The sequence below is a fragment of the Equus caballus genome, chromosome 16 (assembly GCF_041296265.1).
Source record: "Equus caballus isolate H_3958 breed thoroughbred chromosome 16, TB-T2T, whole genome shotgun sequence".
In the NCBI taxonomy this organism is placed as follows: Eukaryota; Metazoa; Chordata; class Mammalia; order Perissodactyla; family Equidae; genus Equus; species Equus caballus.
In genome coordinates this window covers 63,853,731-63,875,794 of record NC_091699.1, presented here as the reverse complement: position 1 = coordinate 63,875,794, position 22,064 = coordinate 63,853,731, and the positions used below count along the sequence as shown (strand labels likewise).

The following is a 22,064-nucleotide window of genomic DNA, read 5'->3' as shown; positions in this document are numbered from 1 at the left end:
ATCCCAATCAGAATCCCAAGAACATTCTTCACAGATATTGAACAAACAATCCGAAAATTCATATGGGGCAACAAAAGACCGCGAATTGCTAAAGCAATCCTGAGCAAGAAAAACAAAGCCGGCGGAATCACAATCCCAGATTTCAAAACATACTACAAAGCTACAGTGATCAAAACAGCATGGTACTGGTACAAAAACAGGTCCACAGATCAATGGAACAGAATTGAAAGCCCAGAGATAAAACCACACATCTATGGACAGCTAATCTTCGACAAAGGAGCAGAGGGCCTACAATGGAGAAAAGAAAGTCTCTTCAACAAATGGTGCTGGGAAAACTGGACAGCCACATGCAAAAGATTGAAAATTGACCATTCTTTTTCACCACACACCAAAATAAACTCAAAATGGATCAAAGACCTAAAGATTAGGCCTGAGACAATAAGTCTTTTGGAAGAGAATATAGGCAGTACACTCTTTGACATCAGTTTCAAAAGAATCTTTTCGGACACTGTAACTCCTCAGTTGAGGGAAACAATAGAAAGAATAAACAAATGGGACTTCATCAGACTAAAGAGCTTCTTCAAGGCAAGGGAAAACAGGATTGAAACAAAAAAACAGCTCACTAATTGGGAAAAAATATTCACAAGCCACTTATCCGACAAAGGGTTAATCTCCATAATATACAAAGAACTCACACGGCTTAACAGCAAAAAAACAAACAACCCGATCAAAAAATGGGCAGAGGACATGAACAGACATTTCTCAAAAGAAGATATGAATATGGCCAATAGACACATGAAAAGATGTTCATCATCGCTAATCATCAGGGAAATGCAAATCACAACTACACTAAGATATCACCTTACACCCGTTAGATTGGCAAAAACATCCAAAACCAAGAGTGACAAATGTTGGAGAGGTTGTGGAGAAAAAGGAACCCTCATACACTGTTGGTGGGAATGCAAACTGGTACAACCACTATGGAAAACAGTATGGAGATTTCTCAAAAAGTTAAAAATAGAAATACCCTATGACCCAGCCATCCCATTACTGGGTATCTATCCTAGGAACCTGAAATCAGAAATCTCAAGAGTCCGTTGCACCCCTATGTTCATCGCAGCATTATTTACAATAGCCAAGACGTGGAACCAGCCTACATGCCCAGAAACTGATGATTGGATAAAGAAGATGTGGTATATATACACAATGGAATACTACTCAGCCATAAAAAAAGACAAAATTGGCCCATTCACAACAACGTGGATGGACCTTGAGGGTATTATGTTAAGCGAAATAAGCCAGTCAGACAAAGACGAACTCTATATGACTCCACTCATAGGTGGAATTTAGTATATTGATATGGAGATCTGATCGGTGGTTACCAGGGAAAAGGGGGGGTGGGAGGAGGGCACAGAGGGGGAAGTGGTGTACCCACAACATGACTAACAAAAATGTACAACTGAAATCTCACAAGGTTGTAATCTATCATAACATTAAAAAAAAAAAAAAAAAAAAAAAGCTACCAAACTGTTTTCCGAAAGTTTGTTTCCAAATTTTTCATTCTAACCAGCATTATATGAGGGTTCCAGTTTTTCCACACTCTTGAAAACATTGGTTTCATAAGTTTCTGATTAAAGCCATTCTAGGGGGATAGTCTAGTAATATCTCATTGTGATTTTAATTTGCATTTCCCTAATCACTAATGATGTTGAACATCTTTTTTCATGAGCTTATTGGCCATTCATATTCTCTTCTTTGGTGAATATTTACTAAAATCTTTAATTCATTTTTAGGAGGGAAAGTGGTCTGTCTTGTAATGGAGTAGTAAGATTTCCTTTTTTTGTTCTGGATATAGGTCCTTTGTTGGATATGTGTTTTGCATATATTTTCTCCCAGTCTGGCTTCTCTTTTCAATTTCTTAATAATCCTTTGAAGAACAAAAGTTTAAAATTTTGATGAAGTCTGATTTGTTATTTTTTTTCCTTTTATGGATTATACTTTTGGTGTCATATCTAAGAAACTGTTACCTAACTCAAGGCCACAAATATGTTCTCCTATCTGTTTTACTCATGAAGTTTTATAATTTAGCTATTACATTTGTCTATGATCCATTTAGAGTGGATTTTTTAATATGATATGAGGTAAGGGTCTAAGCCTCCCACTCCCCTTTTTTGGACACATGGGTATTCAGTTGTTGTTCAGGCATTATTTGTAGAAAAGACAATCCTTTCCCGCTGAATTGATATCTTTGTTGAAAATTAATTGACCGTAAGTTACGGGTTTATTTCTGGACGACTGTCTTCTGGTCCATTGATCTATATGTCTATTCTTACACCATTGGCACACTGTCTTGATTAATGTAGCTTCATAGTACATTTTACAGTTGGGAAGTACTGTAGATTGGTGTTTTTTTTAAGATTTTATTTTTCCTTTTTCTCCCCAAAGCCCCCTGGTATGTAGTTGTGGGTCCTTCTAGTTGTGGCATGTGGGATGCCACCTTAGCATGGCTTGATGAGCAGTGCCGTGTCCACGCCCAGGATTCGAACTGGCAAAATCCTGGGCCTCTGAAGCAGAGCGCACAAACTTAACCACTCAGCCATGGTGCTGGCACCCATAGATTTTTATGTATTGATCATGTATCCTGTGACCTTGCTGAACTTGCATGTTAAATTTTTTTTTTAAGATTCCTTGGCATTTTACAAGATCATGTTATCTGAAAATAAACAGATTTGCTTCTTCCTTTGCAATCTGTATACTTTTAAATTTTTTTCTTGCCTGATTGCACTGGCTAGAACCTCTAACAGTATTCAGTAGAAGCAATGAGAATGGACATCCTTTCCTTCCTGATCTTAAGGGGAAAGCATGTTAGTTGTAGGGTTTTTGTAGATGCCCTTTATCATAGCTTAAGGAAGTTTTCTGTTTTCAGTTTGAGAGTTTTAACATCTTGAATGTGTAGTAGATTTTGTCAAATGCTCTTTTTGTGTCTATTGAGATGATCATATGGCTTTGTCCTTTATTACATTAATTCAGAGTTTCTCTACCTAGGTACTGTTGACATTTTGGGCCAGGCAATTCCTTGTTGTGGGTGATGTTTTGTGTATTGTAAAATGTTTTAGCAGCATCCCTTGCTTCTATACACTAGATGCTAGGAGAACACTTTCCCTATTCCCCAGTTGTGACAACCGAAAATGTCTCCAGGCATTGCCAAATGTCCCTTTGGGGTGCAAAATCACCCTCAGTTGGGAACCACTACATTAATTTACTTTCAGATGTTAAAACAGCTTTGAATTCATGGAATAAGTTCTATGTGTTCATGGTGTATAATCTGTTCTTTATACATTGCTGGTTTGTATTGCTTATATTTTGTTAAGAATTTTTGCATCTATATCCATGAAGGTTATTGACCTATAGTTTTCTTTTCTTGTGGTGTCTTTGTCTAGGTATGGTATCAGGGTTATACCAGGCTCCTAAAATAAGCTAGGAGAGTGTTTCTTCCTCCTCCTCTGTTTTCTGAAAAGATTGGCATTGTTTCTCCCTTAACTGTTGGGTACTTTTCACCAGTACCCTGGGAAGATTTTTAATTACTAATTCAATTTTTATTGACATAGTTCTCCTCTGATTTTGTTTCTTCATGAGTGGTTGGGTAAAGTACATCTTTTCTGAAATTTTTCCATTTCATCTAAATGATCTAAATTGGTGGCACAAATTGTTTATAATACTCTCTTCTAATTCTTTTAATTTCTGTACATCTGTAGTGATGTCACCTTTCTTATTCCTAATATTGGTCATTTGCATCTTCTCTTTTTTCTTGGTCAGTCTAGCCAAAGTTTATCCAATTTTTCTTTCATTGATTTTTCTCTATATTTGTTTTCTATTTCATTGATTTCTTTTTTTTTTTTTTTCCTGCTTTATCTCCCCAGATCCCCCCCAGTACATAGTTGTATATCTTAATTGCAGGTCCTTCTAGTTGTGGCGTGTGGGATGCTGCCTCAATGTGGCCTGACAAGCGGTGCCATGTCCATGCCCAGGATCCAAACTGGCGAAACCCTGGGGCCCCTGAAGCGGAGCATGTGAACTTAACCACTCGGCCATGGGGCCACCCCTGATTTCTTGATCTTTATTATTTTATTCTACTTTGTATTTGGTTTGCTCTTTTCTAGCTTCTTGAGGTTGAAGCTTAAGTTATTTTAGCGATTTCTACTTTTCTAATGAGATTTAACGCTATACTGTAATCATTGCTTTAGCTGTATTTTATATATTTTGATATGTTTTCATTGTCGTGTAAAGATTTTTTCTAATTCATGATTTCTTCTTTGACCCATGAGTCTTTGGAAGTGTGTTGTTTGATTTCCAAATATTTGAGAATTCCCCGGCATTCTTTCTTTTGTTGAATTTAGTTCTATCGTTGTTGAAGAATTCTAATTCAAGCATTGCAATATCATCATGTCAAAGACTTGAGTTCAAAAACCACCCATCCACACTCACCACCTGTTGGCCTTTCTTCTCCCCACTGATGGCTAGTACCTCAAGCTAGGAAACTAGAAGTTCTCCTCAGCTTCTTTTTCTCTATTTCTCTCTAGTTCCAGTAGCTCACCAAAAAATAGTGATTTGGGCCTTGAACATAACGTCTCCTTTCTATCTATAGTCCTGCTATAAATTTGGACCTCAACACTCACTTAGTCTATTATACCAGCCTCTTAATTTGTATTTCTGTTACCAAGGGCATTCAGGATTTATAAGGACCTTTTGGCACTCATTGTCTATATTCGCCATATGGTCTCTGTCATATTGTGCTTTGACTATAGTTCTCGCTTTTGTGTCTTATCTCTCCAGTTGGAGCAGGACTGAATTATAACTTGTGTCCAACATAGGCTAGCAAAATTTTTTGTATATTATTAAATACTGAGGAATATGTTTGATTCACAATATATATTCTTTTCTCATTCTCAGGCCATACAGTTGCCTAATTTAGAGTCTGAGGAAATTTCAGGGTATGAACTGTATTTAGTGGTTATAAATATATATTGATTTTTTTTTGTAATAGATTGTAGCAGTCTGGGTCCAATCAATCACAGTAGGTTAAATAAGGGGAATTTTACTATGACAGAAGAGTGACTAAGATAGAAGGAACCTCTGTATGATACCGTAGGGCTGATGGAGAGTACCCAAGGAAGGACAAACTTGGAAAGGATTCAGATCTCTTTGGAGAGGGTGTGGTTCAACCCACCAGCAGCAGAGAAGTTTGATGGTTTGGCGAGGCTAGAGCTGGTTTGGAGCTGCCAGACAAGCAATAGACTACCCTCTGGAGTGTAGGTGTGTTCGGGGTGGGTTGCTGGTGACCTGTAGCATGGTGTGCAGTGGGAGTCTGGGTAACAGCAGGGGACAGGAGGCTTTCTTTTTTTTTTTTCCCCTCCCCAAAGCCCCCCAGTACGTAGTTGTATATTCTTCGTTGTGGGTTCTTCTAGTTGTCGCACGTGGGACGCCGCCTCAGCATGGTTTGATGAGCAGTGCCATGTCCACACCCAGGATTCGAATCAACGAAACACTGGGCCACAGGAGGCTTTCTGAGTGTGTATGGGGCTTCTAGTTACTATGTCAAGAGGTCTGCAGAAAGGTCATTACTAGATCAAGGCTACAAAGTCACGGAAGGACTGTGTTCCGGGCCCATGGCTGAGGTTAGCCCCCCCATATGTCCTCACACCCATACCACCAACCCCAGCCTACACCTGAAATGATTGGGGAGCCTCTTCTGCAGTGTTCCTCCAGCACCCTCTGCTGAGAAAACTTAATATCATACTACTTTAAAGGAGAAATACTTAAAGGAATTCTCTTATCACAGAACATATATTGAAGGGTGCATTTGGAGCTAAGAGGCAATAAAATGATAACTGACACAAATATAGCTGAATGGTCATTGTAAGCTTTCCCTGCCAGCATTTTTCTTCTCTACCTCCAGTTTGCTGGACAGCCTGTCGTTTGTATTCTCAATCTCTTGGTTGAATGATTTCTTATTTGCTCTATTGCTCCACCTACTGTAGCCTTTTGTGCCCCTGTCCTTGGGATTCCGTTTTGTTTCTAATCCAGCTTATTCTCTGAGAACACTCTGTCTTCTAGTCCCCTCACTTAGAATTAGATTGCCTTTCTGACATTCTTTTCTTTTCCATTTCCTTAGGACGCACTCCCCTTTCTAAAAATTATCTTTTGATCTCTCTGTCTTTTGATCTCTCTATGATTTTGGCAGCACCACTTGGTTCCAGCTCACTTCTTCAATCTCTCTGGAGATTGGATATTAGAGGAATAATCTCTAATCTGCTATGGAAATTTTTCTCACTTTAAAAATTTTCAGTATTTTCATATACTCCCTTCCCTGTTCACATTTTAGCATAGGACCCACCTTGTTATTTTACCCAGTCAAAGGTAAACCTTAGCCCTTGTGTTCAAAATCAAGATGGTTTTAGGGGAAAGGGAAGTGAATTTTGTCTCACACATATGCTATGATGTTGAATTCAAAGCAGTTTTCACTAGTCTGATAAAAGTCAGCCTGATACATCTTTAAGTGCTATAAACTAGGAATATTTCTTTTTCCTTCCTCTTTCCCTCCCTTCCTTCCACTGTTTTTTTTGTTTTGTTATGTTTTGTTTTTACAACTCCTCCAAAGATTGGATGTCACCTATAGTTTGTTTTAATGTACCAGTAGAGGCCCATTTTAAAAGTAAAGAATTCCTTTCAGCTATATAGAATACTGTTAAATTTGAACTTCCTATCAGGACATGGAGGTAACTCTTTTAATACAGAATTTCTTGTAATGGGACTTATGTCTTTCATTTCTTTAGGATACTCACTTGATTCATCTTAAAGATGACCCTTTGCTCTTGGCACAAGTATTTAGAGCTTCGTTTCTGAAACTTAAAATTCAGTTTTCTGAAATTGCTAATATATTTTTCTTTTTCAGATGACCATATAAACTCTTATCTGGGAATTATTTATTTGATTAGGTTCTTTTAAGACAGAGATTTGTCAACTTTTGGATCCTTATTTATTGCAAGTTGTCTTTCCAGTTCAGAGTAATTGAAAATTTTACTGATGTTAGGCCTTCTAGAAATTATTTTAGGAATATAAATTGCTTAAACATATTGATTATGGTATCTGAAAATTTGTAGATGATGAACAGTTTTCAAAAATGGATGTTTATAATTAGAATTATGTGTGAGATAGAGATGATCACATATTCAAATGATGAAAAATCGTGGATTAAGGTAATGTTATGTCTAAGCAAACCAAGCATATGAAAATGTAGATTTACTGAACAAATTTATTCTTTAGTTAAAATCTCAGTTTGTTGATATTAATCATTTTAAGATAGAAAATATAACAAATGGAAAAATAATTTGTTCCTTTTAAGATGATTCTTTTTATTGAAAACTACATAATTAAAAAAATAAAAGCTATTCCTAAAATGTCTAACTACTGCCAGGTGTTATAAATGCATATATTAAGTGTATCTGAATAAACTCAGTACTTTTCTTTTTTTATAAACTTGGCTTTTTGTAGTACCAGTTTACTGAACTAACTTTTTTTTATTCAGCAGGAGCATTTATAAACATTTTTATTATATCAGTTGCTTGTTTTTTTGTTTTTGTTTTGTTTTTTAGGTAAAATCTGTAAAAACTGGGTCAGTTTTTTGGACAATGTGCTGCTGCTTATCGTATTTCTATATGGTAAGATTTCACATTTGAAACTACATGAAATCTGACAAGTCTTCGACAGACCCACTCCTCTTCATCGTTCTCTTCTCATCTAGGGCTAGTTCTCTGCTTCCTTTCTACTGAAATCTCTAGGATCTTAATTTTGTTTAGTGTATATAGTCTTTCATTACTGCCATCCTCTTACCCCCATCCCTGGGGTATGGACTTTATCTTTAGTGGGGAAGGCTAATTCTCAGTCCCTCAAATGCAATATTTGCAGCAAATGAAGCAATTTTTCTTTTCAAGTATACTTTGCCTAAATAGTAGTCATATCCTCTAGGTTAACCTCTAAACTACCTACATAATTTTTTCAACAGATTACTTAAGATTAGGGTTCAGTATTATCTCTTCATTCTTCTTTCTTTTCCACACCATAGCATATATAGTATCTTTAGAATATATTATCTTTAGAGTCTTTATTAGTTTACACCAGAACATACTCAATTATTCTGATTAAATTGGATTATTCTAACTTTGTCATACAGGCTAAACATTAAAATGGGATCTTGATTTGTAATCCATTAGGAAGAAGCAATTTATTCCTAAGGTAGCACCTTTTGTTTTGAGGATCTCAAAGTATATCCAGATCATTTGAATATTCCTTTTGTTTGGGTTGTTGACTGATGTTAACATTCACTGTTCTTATTCTCAGTAAAGTTTCTTGTAGTGTATTGATCATCAGAAATGGGGAAAGTAAAAGCTTTTTTCTTTTAAAAACTCATGACCTGTATCCCAAAATCCTTATCTCCGTGACAGTCTTTTTACTGCTAATTTAGTAGTGTTCTGATATTCTTATAATGTTCTCAACATTCTTATTAAGTTGAATTTAATTTGACCATTTCTCCGGTGAATGTAAAAAAGCGTACTGGATTTATGAGATTGTGTTATTTTAATTGTCAATCAGTATAAGGAGAAATAGGTTATTTGTAGGTTATATAAATCCACTTTTAAGCTCTTAAAATTGCTAAAAATCCTAGTGTTATTTGCTGATTATATATTTAGATTGTCATGACAAATAAAACTTAACTATTTTAAAGAGCAAACATGTAAATTATTTAACTTAGCATTTCTTCACCCATAGGTTTCTGCTTGGGGTGGTTATGTGTTTATTATCAACCTTATTCCACTGCACGTATTTGTGTTGTTACTGATGCAGAGATACAGCAAGAGAGTCTACATAGGTAAGTCATTTGACTTTTGAAATCTGTCTGCTTCTAAGGGGTGTTTCATATACATTCTTTTCATTGAACAGACATTTCTGTTTGGCCGGTGTTACCCATGCGAAGGTAAAAATAATTTTATATTTATTTTGCTTTTTGTATTAATAAGGAGAGTCAGGCATTTTTGCCTAAGTGCATTGTTGTCAACTTCTCCTTCATGAGTTTTTTTGTTTTTATAGAAATTCATCTAGATTTAATGTTTGTTGGCCATTTTTTAAAATTTTGGGTGAATGAGTGTTTCCATCATAAAAATCATTCATGTATACATATTATTCAAATTCAGCTTATTCACTGTAACAGATTGAGCATTCTCAAAGTAAACAGTTTATAATAAAAACTTTTGAAAGCCCTTTCTATACAACATACAACAGACTGTCTTAATCCGTTCAGGCTACTATAACAAAGTAACATAGACTAGGTAGCTTATAAACAACAGAAATTTATTTCTTACAGTTCTGGAGGCTGGATCCAGAGTCCAAGATCAAGGCACGAAAATAGTCATGTTCTTGTGAGGGCTCTTTTCTTGGTTCATAGCTGGTACCTTCTTGCTTTGTCCTCACGTGGTGGAAGAGATGAGTTAGCTCTCTGGGACTTCTTTTAAAAAGGTATCAATCCCTGGAGCCCTTGTGACTGTTCACTTCCCAAAGCCACCTCCTAATACCGTCACCTTGGACACTAGGTTTTCAACAGAAGAATTTTCGGGCAACACAAACATTCAGACTATAGCATAGACTGCGTCTTTTCTCTACAAAAATTTTTATTTTCTCTACAGGTTTTAAAACACATCTTTTGAATAAGATGCCTAGTGAAAGATGGTATGTCTCAAATCTTAGAGCTCATTTTCCTTGAGACAGAAGTTTTATGGGTTAAATTAATCAGAGAGAAGTTATGATCTGAAACCAAGGTCTTAGTAAAATAATAAAATTCTATTATAGTAATTTGTTGGAAAACAGTAACACAAAGGTAAAGCTTATTTACCTGATTAAAAAACATAGTAGGGGCCAGCCCAGTGGCACAGCAGTTAAATTTGCACACTCTGGTTTGGTGGCTCATGGTAGCTGGTTCAGATCCCAGGCACGGACCTATGCACCTCTTATCAAGACATGCTGTGGCAGGTGTCCCACATATAAAATAGAGGAAGATGGGCAGAGATGTTAGCTCAGGGCCAGCCTTCCTCAGCAAAACAGGAGGATTGCTGGTGGATGTTAGCTCAGAGTTACTCTTCCTCAAAAAAACAAAAAAGTTTGTCAGTTCCTCAAAAGCTTAGATCACAGAGTTACCATATGACCTAGCAATTCCACTCCTAAATGTACCCAAGAAAACTGAAAATATATATTCACACAAAAACTTGTAATGTTCATAGCAGCATTCGTTATTCATAATAGCCAAAAAGTGAAGACAATCCAAATGTCCATCAGCTGATGAATTGATAAGTAAAGTATGGTGTATCTGTAAAATGCAATCTTTTTTAGCCATAAAAAGAAATGAAGTACTGGTACATGCTACATCATGAGCCTTGAAAACATTATGCTAAGTTAAGCCAAACACAAAAGGCCATATATTGTAAGATTCTTTTTGTATGAAATGTCCAGAATAGGCAAATCCATAGAGACAGAAAGTAGATTTAGTTCTTGCTAGGAGCTTGGGAAATGGAGGAGTGACTGCTAATGGGTATGGAATTTCTTTTTGGGGTGAGGAAATGTTCTGGAATTACGTACTTGGATTAGTGGTGATAGTTATACAATTTTGTAAATATAATAAAAATCACTCAAAGGTACATTTTAAAAGGGTGACTTTTATAGAGTATAATTTATATCAATTTAAAACAAAAAACAGTAAATTCATAGTATGTTAATTACATTTATAGCCATTTCAGCATACATTATAACAATCACCATTGAAATAATTAATATATATCAAATTCTTATTATACACCACAAACTATCCTACATGTTCTCTACATGTATTTAGCTCATTTAGTCTTCATCACCACACTGTGAGGATATGTACTGTTACTATCCTTATTTTACAGATGAGGAAACAAGAGAAGACGTAATAATTTGTTCAAGATCATGTAGCTAGTAGTAGAGCTGAAGCCTGAACTTAGGATGTTTTTTGTCTCCACAGCCCCTGATGCTAAAAAGTCACTACAACTGTGTGCCTACCATATAAATAAATACTGTATTGTTGAAATACATCAACCTATGATATCTCCCTACCCTGAAAACACTATAAACAGTCATTGGGATCCAGAAAGGGAATGATAGATTAAACTATAATTTTCTGCTTTTTGTTTTGGAAATATATAAGGAAAAATCTTGTTAAGTTGTTATCAAGGAGGAACTAAAAGGTTGTTTAATTAAAAAGATTTGGGGTCCTGAAAATTTAATGACCAGAGAAATAGAGTGGGGAGAAGATTGAGGGATAGACTTGTGAAATGCCCATGAATCAGGACAAGAAAGAAGAGAGCCAAGCAGAAGTCAGAAGTACCCAGATAAATGTGTTATTAAATAGGTCAAAAGGAAGTATTTTCTACACAAAAGTTTAAAACATGAGCAGTGTCCAACTCCCCTTGAGTGTTAAGACTAAGATCTAGTAGGATGAGAATTGAGAAAAGAAAAAGATTGTGAATAGGATTTCTCTGGTCACTTTAGAGAAGCATGCAATTAATACTGCTTTGGCTGGCTCTTGAGAATGTTTCTTCTTTTTAGAGGAAAGAAAAATAAAATGGTTTAGGGATGTTATATATGTGTATGAAATTAGATTAGTAAATGTCTCAGATAATTTCATAGTGTTGAAATTCTCTAGCCTACGTTTGCTGTTTCTTTTCTCTTTTACTCCATTCATGTAACTAAGGGTATTTTGGGGTGATTTTTATGTTCTTTCATAGAGTTGACTGTTAAATGGATGGAAAGTGGTGTTATAAAACAGTTATTTCTCTTCTTCATCCCAAATGTATCAGTATTTAAGTTAGGTTTAACCTAACTTGATGGTCCTGAAAAATATAGAAGCATTATAAAGTGTTTGTATATACAGTTTGTCCTCTGATTTTAGCACATAACATCCTTTGTCTATAGTTCTCCCTTGTGAGCAGAAATACTTAAAGAAATAAGGATTGATAAATGGCAAACTCATAATCATATAAACCAAAAGTTTGGGTTCTAAGTATCAAATTAAATTAAGTAAAAATGAATCATTTGAAATAATTATGAAAAATTGTTTTCCCTTTGAGTAAATTTTTTGCACACGTCCTTAGAATCAGTTGATAAGCCAGCCAAAACTGTCAAAGTTTGTTCACATGTGGAAAAGGAGGCACATGGAAGGTAATGTGGATGTATAGGGTAGGAGTAGCATGGGAGGGGAGGGCAGAGTATAAGAAAAGCTGAGATGTAAGGAGGTAAGAAAAGCCCCTCGATGAAATTTGGGTGGGAAGAATTGTATAAAGTTAAATGATTTTGTGGAGATAAATTTTGGACTTGTTAAATTTCACTATATTGGGCAGTGAACTGCTTAAAATTGTTACAAATAGGATTTTGATATTTAACAAGAAGAAAGAACACCTAAATGTTATTTTGCATTTATAGAAAGACTGGTTTACAGGTATCACATATCACTGATGGGATATAAAATGATTTAACCTTTCTAATTTGATAAAAGTTTATCATACTTTATGTCATAAGGAAATTATTAAAGATGTGAAGACATGTTTAGGGATGTTCTCTGTGGTATAACTTGTAATTGTGAAAATAGCATAAATGTCCAATAGAGAAATTATAATTTATAAACTTAAATTGTAGTGTTGTCATATCATGAAATATTATGATGCCATTAAATATAATCTTTTTAATATTTGATGATTTGGGAAAATGGTAATAAAAAGAGGACAGCAAGAATTACTAATGACTTTTTTTTCTTCATGCTTTTCTCTGCTTTCCAAATTTTCTACAATGGACATTATTAAATTCATAATAAATTTTTCATTTTCAGAAACTTTTCAGAGACTTTTTCATTTACAGAAATATGACTTTTACCTCTTATGTTTAAAAGGGTCTCAGACTAAATTAGAAAAATAATTTAAGAAGAAGGAAGAAATTAGTTTCTAGTGTTGATAAATGATTTTTAAATGTCCTTGAAGCAGTTTGTTTGTGGTATTGTCTGTGTTTTCTTTAGTGAGTTAATTTGAGTTAGGAGAGTAACAATAACTTTTCATGTTATATCTAAAATGTATTTTTATGGTAATATTTGCTGGGAACCATCTTTGAAAGAGTAAAGTGTTGTAGACACACCACATACTTTAGTTTTATACAAGTTATTCTAGGATTGTACAGAATGTGAAAAAAGACAGTCCTACTATTGAGTGAATTAAAAGTAAAGCCATAAACTTTTAGGAGTCATATTTTATACTTGGCAGCTTTAAACAGAACATATCTAATGCTAGATTAACTTAGACAACAACAAACTTAAAATAAAAATTGTATGTAAAAATTTGAGCATACAAAAGCTGCAAGCGCTAGAATTTATTTTGTCTAAGTCTACCATATTATTTTTGTGGAAAGTGAAGCAAATTGGTTCACTAGAGAATTAAGTGTTTAATAGATACTAAGTTTTGTACTAGACATTAGGAGACACAGATGATTAAAAGATGACCTTCCTCTAAGGAACTTAATATATTGTACAATGTAATTCATTATTGCAATGTAATTATAGCATGTAAACAAAATGGAAATGGGAAGAAGTTTGTGAAAATCAGTTTTGCCTGAGTTTGAGGGAGGTCTTGTTAGGCATTCCAACTAACCTTGTCCTTCTGAAAGTTTTGGAGATAGATCTTGATCCTGAGAGGAGAAAATAATACAGAAACAAATTTACAGAGGATTTGTGATGATATAACCATAAATGAGAGGTGCCATAACATAGAGGGTAAGAGTACACGCTGCGGAGCCAAATGAACAGCATTCCATTTCTGGCCTTCTCACTTAACTGGTGGTACAACTTTGGGCAAATGACTTAATTTCTTTATGCTTTAATGTCTTCATGGGTCAAATGGAGATAATAATAATTCCTACCTCGCAGAGTTTGAAGGATAAATGAGTTAATATATGGGGCTAACAGGGCTAACACAAAGTACTATTTAAGTGTTTGCCTCTTGTTGATGTTAAAATTATGAAGGAATAGCCGACAAGAAGAAAGAGTTCCAGAGGACTGAGAGAGGTGATTATAAAGACTGAGAAGTAAAACCCCAAAATGAGTCTAAACATTGTTCTTTTTTTTTTCAACTGAAAATAAACTTTTATTACAGCTGTTTTTTGATTATGAGAAATATAGTGGAGAAATAACACTGATGTGTTATATAAAGTACAAAATAGCAACTAAAACAAAACTCCTAATAGAGTAATGTGCTTTTATTTATAATTTTAAAATTTAAGACAATAAATGTATATAATTGGAAAAGTGAAATTTTACTACAAGGTTTATAAGCAAAATCAGCAGCTCCTGTCTCCACCTTTTCCTTAGCTGGCTCACTCCCTAAATTCTCATCTCCAGAGACAACCACTTTCAGTTCCTTCAATTATTTCTTCTGGTTTTTACCACTAATACACTTTTAAAGTGTTCTGGTCACCAGTTCCAAACTTGTTGGGGAGGTTTTTCCACACCACCAAACAATTCTCTGACACCAGCTGGGTGTCCTACCATTCAACTCAGTTCTGACACCATCTGCCTGTAGATAGCATCAGATGCCAAAGGTTAAGGGCTCAGTCCCACAAAGACTACCCTCCACTTCAGATGCCATTCGCACGTCCAGGTTGCCACCTGTGCTCCTGACCAAATGGCTGTAAATCAGAGGTTCCCACAACCCCCTCCTTGGGTTCAATTAATTTGCTAGAGTAGCTCACGGAACTCAGAGAAACATTTTACTTAGTGTATTATTGGTTTATCATAGAAGGGTGTAATTCACTAACAGCCAGATGGAGGAGATACATTGAGCAAAGTGTGGGGAAAGGGCATGGAGCTTCCGTGCCCTCTCCCCAAATCTCCACATGTTCGATCTCCACATGTTCAACCTGGAAGTTCTCCAAACTCCATCCTTTTAGGGTTTTATGGAGGCTTTATTATATAGTCATGATTGATTAAGTCATTGCCCATTGGTGATTGAACTCAATCTCCAGCCCCTCTTCCCTCTCCAGAGGTCAGAGGATGGGGCTGAAAGTTCCAACACTAATCATGTAGTTGGTTCCCCTGGCAAGCAACCCCCATCCTTAGGTGAGATCCAAGAGTCACCTCAGTAACATAACAAAAGACTCCTTTATTATTCTCATCACTTAAGAAATTCCAAGGGTTTTAGGAGCTCTGTGCCAGGAACAGTGGGTGAAGACCAAATGCATATTTCTTCTTATAAATCACAGCATCACAACTTTAGACTCCTATTGCTTGATTTTTTTTCCCCCAATTTTAGATGCCATCTATTGATCTTCTATTATCCCTACCCTTTTAATATTTACCTGCCATTCATCAGTTTCTGCTTTCCTACCTCTGCTCCTAAACGCATTCTTTTTTAGAAAATAAAATCTGATGCCTGTCTATATAATAGGAAAGACTACCAAATTTTTTAAAATGTATAGTATTATATTCTTTGTTTTGGTAGTGTCCCTTGAAAAACATCAGAAAAGGCTTTAATTTTGTAGCCTTAAGATCAGAAATGAGTCCCATTTGTTCACATGAAGTTTAATAGGTAAAACTGTATATTATTTATGTCATTGGCTCTTTATTATCTATACTAGTACTTAATCTTTATTAACATGGCCCATTCAAGGTCTTAGGAAGTGTATGCTGCAAAGAGGAGTTAGGAGTATTGTGAAATAACAAAGACTAGCAACAGCATACTGAGATACACACATGGGTTAATTGATTAAATAGAAGAGAGGCTACATTGTTGGTGTTACACGTAACTTGTAATGCTTTACAGGGTTATTTACCCAAGAAATTAGAGTTACCTGCATTTCACAATAAATAAATGAGAACTCAAGTGTGAAAAAAAAATTACACCTAAATATAGCCTAGAATTAGTTTTTTCTCAAATGAGATCTATAAATCAGGTAAGAATTCAAAAAGCATCATAAGAGTTAAGCTTCTTACTATAGACGTGTATTTTTTAAAAATTGCTAGTGATATTTTATGGGGTAGAAATGTACAAAGTAGTGTCTTTGCCTTTTGTGGTGATATGCAGTTGTAGATAATAGAACATCTTTAAAACCTATTAATTAGTAACTTTTTGTTAATTATAAAATAACTCTTAGAAGGGATTCAGTATGTAATTAAAGTCATTTTGAGAGTTTAGATCTAAGATATTGAAAGCAATAAAGGGCTATACAATTTTATATTTATGGCAGATAAAGTTTTACTAAAATAAGAGATTACTCTTATAGCCTGTAGACAAAATAGATTTTTATAAGGATTGAATATACCCATATAACACTAAAGCATGATTTTCCCATGCTACCTAGAATGTTCAATTTATCAGTGCTGCACTATCTTGAGTTAATTGTTTTTTTTTTTCTTCTTTATTGTACTTTCAGGGTACATGAACCAAGAGATGACAGGCAAACAGAGACTACCATAATTTTCTCTCCTACCCCCGCATTTTTGTACCAACTTTTTATTTTAAAGTTAAAAATTGCAACATTAGTTACGCAAAGTGAGTTTTTCAGCTGAGTACCCTGTAGTAGGCATTGAAGCTAGTTATTGGACGAAAAGGATAGGGAATTTTCTTTAGGCTGGTTTATAATACTTAAGGATTCCTTTTACAACTTTGTCAGTGTGTATTTTAGGGGAAAAATTTTTACCTCAAGCGCACACTTGAAGGGAAAAGGCTGTTGCTTCTGCCACCCGCATTGTTAGTATGACTCAATGGTTTGCAAAGGATTAGTCTTGTACTATCTTCTTGTATTAAGACCCAGGATATTTAGAACAAGGGTCTTACCTATGATTTAACAGTAAGCAATAGCTTGATCAAAAAGGCTTTTTCAGTGAATAGAAATAAGGATCTTCATGTTCTACAGACTAAACAGAAACATTAAATCATTTGGTACTCTTACCTAGAAGAATAAACCTGAGTGAGATTTCCTTTAAGGATCTATTCTCATTGAGAACTGTGTCTACTTCATGGTCTAGAATATTTGCTTCTATGTAGTAGAAGTTAACAGATACTTGGCGTTAAATTAGTTAAATGAATTTAGAAGCTGACTTAACAGAAGTAGCTGACATTAAGAAAAAGAAATATTAAGAAGGATCTAAACCATTAATTTTTTAGTGGTAACATGATTTGTGATTCTGTGTGGTTTAAATCCTTTTTATTTTTTGCTTGTTTTACTCTTAGTTTGTGAATGAATTAAGCTTCCTGATACTTGTCTATTACTGCTTCTTGACATAGTAGGTTTAGTAACTATTTAGCTCCAAAAACTGCCAAAGAGCATTATCTAATACTTTTTAAGTTATGTAAAAATTGTATATATTTCATAAGTTCTTCATACAGTCTTTAAACACATGCACACCATATACTTTGATGTTATCTCCTTAACTTTTGCCAAAACTTAAATGAATTGCTTCTATGTGATAGAACTAAAACTCAAACCCAGATGTATTTCTTTGTTGTTTTTTTTTCTGCTATACTATCCTTGACTTCATTTTAGGTATCAATACAGAATATATTTGCTATTTTTAAAAGTTGTGATTAAGTATCTCTCTACTCAGGTGTTTTCAACAAGGCATTTCTTGCTGCTTTTACAAATCACGCTTGTAAAATATTGGTTTCAGTGACTCATTCCCTACGTGTTTTACACTGAGCAGCATCCTTGGAAAATAAAAATTATTTTTCTCCTCATGGGCATCTGTTAACTTAATTGTTACATTTCCTTCTCCTTGTCAAAATCCACGATTTTTTATTTTTGTTTTTAAGCTTTAATTCATGTGAGTTTCTTACCATTCTTCACCCTGCTTATTTACCAAGGTTCACAGTAACTAGCTAGTAAAGTATCTTTATTAATCAGACTTCAACCATCTTAGAAGCCATAAGCCTTTAATCATGTTTGTTAGTAATAATGCAAAATTGGTTGGATTTTGGAATATTTCACTACTATTTTTCTTTTGGTTAATACTACTTTGGTTAAAAGAGAAGGAGAGTGACAGAGGAATATTTTGTTAATAACCCTTTCCATTAAATATCAGCCAGGAGATAAAGCAACTTAGAAATGCTAAGGTGATTTAATGGTGGATCAAAGTTAATGGGAATAGAATATTCACAAAACCTTTTCTAACTTTAAGTAAAACGAAGTACAACAGTAATTTAAAAGTATAGAGTGCTGTCAACGTAAGTTGCCATGCTTTGTCAGGGTGAAGGTGCTTAAGATTACTCGGGGAACTGCAGCAGAAACTTCTTAAAGACTTAAAATTTCAGTGGAACTTGAGTAAGACTTTTCAGTGCTTTTTTTTCTTATTTGTGTACCTTAAGTCAAGGGCAGTGGTTTATTTCTTCTCTGTGTCAAACTGGTCCCACCCCATACCCTTGGATAAAAGAAAAATAAAATACTTTGAGTGAGAAAATACTTAGGCTATGTTTAGAAGGTTACTATTTGTTCCGAATCTAAGAGATTTTCTTTGGTTAAAACAAACAGAATAATAGCTTTTGATTATATCTTTCTAATGGTAATTTTTCAAACACATTAGAAGTATGATCTGTAGTAGTGAATGCCAGTAGCTGTGCTTCCACAGGATGGCAGTGTAGTAACATTTTCATGATGTAATAAATGATTTACAATATTATTGATGGTGTGCATTTTTTTAGAGCTCACTAGTTTGATGGAAAGCTTTATTCTGGTTTAAAAGGCTAAGAAAAGTAGGTTAACATGGGTGGTTAGAAAGTTGTAATAAATGTGGATGGTAGTTTAGTCACGTATCCCGGAGAGTCTGTAGGAAGAATTGGTGGGGAATGATTGCTGTGGGTTTGTGTTGTTGAAGTCTTCTGAGAACATTAGAGAATGGTACAGGTGTTGTCAACTGCCTCTTCAATGCTTGTGTCAAGAAGAGGCGATCTCTCCCGCCTTTAAGTTTTTATAGAGCCAGGGTTTTTTTCCACCCATGTCACGTGTCCTTGCATCATTGTAGTGTGGTTATTTGTGTAAATCCTTGATTTTCCCAGTTAGATATCTAACTTTTAGAGGATGGGATTGATCTTAATTAGATTTTGTATTTTTAGAGTGTCTTGACCATAGTAGACATAAAGTTAATATTTGAATGAATCAACTAAAGAGGTAATTTTTAAACACACTGTTAGATGCTATAGTACAAAGCCTAGAGAAAGCATATTTTCATTTTGCAGTAGAGATTGTCTTTATTTTTGAGAATTGAGCGTTACTTCACTATTTCTTTCTACTCAAATATATCTAATTTCTACCTTCTTTGTTTTAAAACATAGGTTTGTAAATGGAATTTAAATTGAGGCATAGAGATGTATATCTAATTTTACAGATTTAAGGAGAAGAGCAGCATTAAGCAAGATGAGTTTGTGATATTTTATATTATCTGGCAAACAATCCTGAATTTTATTTAATGGAAATACTTATCTGTATATTGAAGAATGCATGAGATAGAACATATATCCACCTATGTAAACGTCTCAGGATCAGTGATCCAAAATATATAAAAATAGAGGAGACTTAAATCCAGTTCTCTTAAAAGAAAATGATTATTTTTGCGTTATGGCATATATACATTTATCAGTTTTGTATCATGGGTGCATAAATGAGGCTAGTTTGGATAGAGGTATAAATGAGGCTAGTTTGGATAGAGGAATATTTCAGAGGTAAAATATTCTTGAGAACTTGCCTGTTTCTATTAGTTCAGCTTTATTTGACATAACCTATGTTTACGAAGTAATACAAATTAAAGTCCCACCTGGCCATTTATGTTTCCTGAGATTGAGTTTCTTTTTCTTGAACTTATCTCCATCACTCCTACTGTTAACTTGAACTCTAGCGCAAAGCTTTCTATATAAAGTGTTTTCTTTTTTACTGATTACAATAAATGTCTCTGCAAAGTTGCATAAATCCACTGAATTGAGAATATTATCAGATTTCTTCTTCTCTTTTTGAATATGTCTGGAAATGAACTTGAGCAAATCCCTGAGAGGGAACTTCATCGAAAGTTCTCAAGCATGTGATTGCTGAAATTTTTACATTGCCAAGCACAACATAGTTCCATTTGAAGAGAGAGAATAGGAACATGAATGTGTATGTGTGCCCACTCACCTTCCTGTGATTATTCTGGAAAATGTGACTTAGAGGGAAGTAAATGGGCTGGAGACTTTTGCTTTTTACTATATAATATAGAAAATGTAATATATATAGTTTTTTAAAACAAAAAACCTATTACCTTTGCAATTAAGAACAAACCAGTAATTCATAGAGACAGATGCAGATTTGTGTTTGCCTTGGGCTGGAATGGGGGGAATAGAGAACAATTGCTGAATGAGTCTGGGGTTGTCTTTTGAGGAGATGAAAATGTTTTGGGACTAGAGAGATGTGGTAGTTGCACAATGTTGTGAATGTACTAAATACCCCTGAGTTCTTTGCTTTAAAATGATTATATGTGAATTTCACCTCAATTTTTAAAAAGGCTTTACTTTTTTGTTCAACATGTGCCATTAGTCCAAATTCTGTGACAGTGTTATAACATTCAGTGTTCATTTGTGTTTATAAGAAAGAGAAATCCAGCCTCAGAGGTGATTGAGGTATTTGGATGTAAGGGGAGTTAGCTATAATTAAAACACATATATGACATAGGTTTTCTCAGGCCTGACCTGTCTAGTTATGCCTCTGTGTGTTCAATATTTGTCTAAGGTTTGATTTCTCAGTTCTGGGTGTCTAAAAGGCCTGTTGATCATAGAATCTTAGGTTACTATTGTTAGCAGGGATCTACAAATCTTCTTGTACAAACCCCTCATTCTGTAGTGAGGAACCTGAAACTTTTCTTGTTAAGTAGTTGTTCAAGATCACATAATGCCTTGTTCCCATTTTTTTCTGGTTCTGCCTCTGACTCTGTCAGGATGTCTACACAAGACTGATTTTTAAAAGAAACATGTTATTAGAAAACTCATCAACCAAACTGGTTGATGGTTCAAGTCGTGACATAGAAATTCTTATTTACTTAACTTTTATTGTATTTGTGTTTGAGTACCTCACTGAGGGTAATTCCATTCCAACATTAATATGTCTGGAAAGTACTGTATTGGATGGATTGCTTTTGTAGTCTCCTTCAGACAACCAGTTCTCCATTAGCTTGAGGTCATTGGAAATGTTATTCATGTATATTGGTTCTTCCTATTAAATTTACTTGAGCTTCTTATCCTTTTCCTAACACTCTACTGATCATCTCTTATCAGACAGCTTGAGGGGCAACTTAACATTTGAACCATTGCACCATAATTTACCTTGTATAGATGGGTTTCTTTTAACAGCAAATAAACATTCTTTCTCAGCTAAGCTGGGTAAAGAGAAGAGGTGTATGCTGTATGCTGTGCTATACAGTGTGTAGCATGCATATAGGTATGCTATAACAGTTCTCTTCCTAAGTATACCCCCAGTCTTTTTTCCTAATAGAGTAATTTATTTGCCAACAACTAAATATTGACTATGCTTTATATGAGTTTTATCAATGAAATAATTTTCACATTAACTTATTTCAGATGGGTTTTATCATCTTTGCTAAATAATTTTTAGTTATAGTAATTCCAAGTACAACTTTCTCTGTATTCAGCTTGTCTGATAGTGATCTGTGAACACCTAAATGCAGAACAAGTCTGTTTCACAAATTGTAACCATCCCCATTTGCCTATACATTTAGGTTGATACAAGCCAAGAATACTATAGTATACTCAACGCCAAGAGCAAATAGATTTCCTTTATTAGACCCTAATAAGTTCAGTAACTAGTCTGTTTTGTGGCGTGACTTCTGTGTACTTAGTCCTTTTCTTCTTTAAACACAGAAAACTTAGTGGATGGACTTTTTTTTTTTTTTTTTTTACTGGTAAGTACTCTACAAAGAGTATTAG

General features: G+C 34.6%; 1 protein-coding gene across 2 annotated transcripts in view; it reads left to right on the top strand.

Annotated features, from left to right (window-relative positions):
* STT3B (STT3 oligosaccharyltransferase complex catalytic subunit B) overlaps nucleotides 1-22,064 on the top strand; it is a 112,137-nt gene that overhangs the window by 68,040 nt on the left and 22,033 nt on the right. For both annotated transcript variants that reach the window (XM_023620807.2, XM_023620806.2), the window contains exons 4-5: nucleotides 7,653-7,718; nucleotides 8,827-8,926. In XM_023620807.2, coding sequence (XP_023476575.1) covers nucleotides 7,653-7,718; nucleotides 8,827-8,926 — 166 coding nt within the window. The remainder of the gene's footprint in view (nucleotides 1-7,652; nucleotides 7,719-8,826; nucleotides 8,927-22,064) is intronic.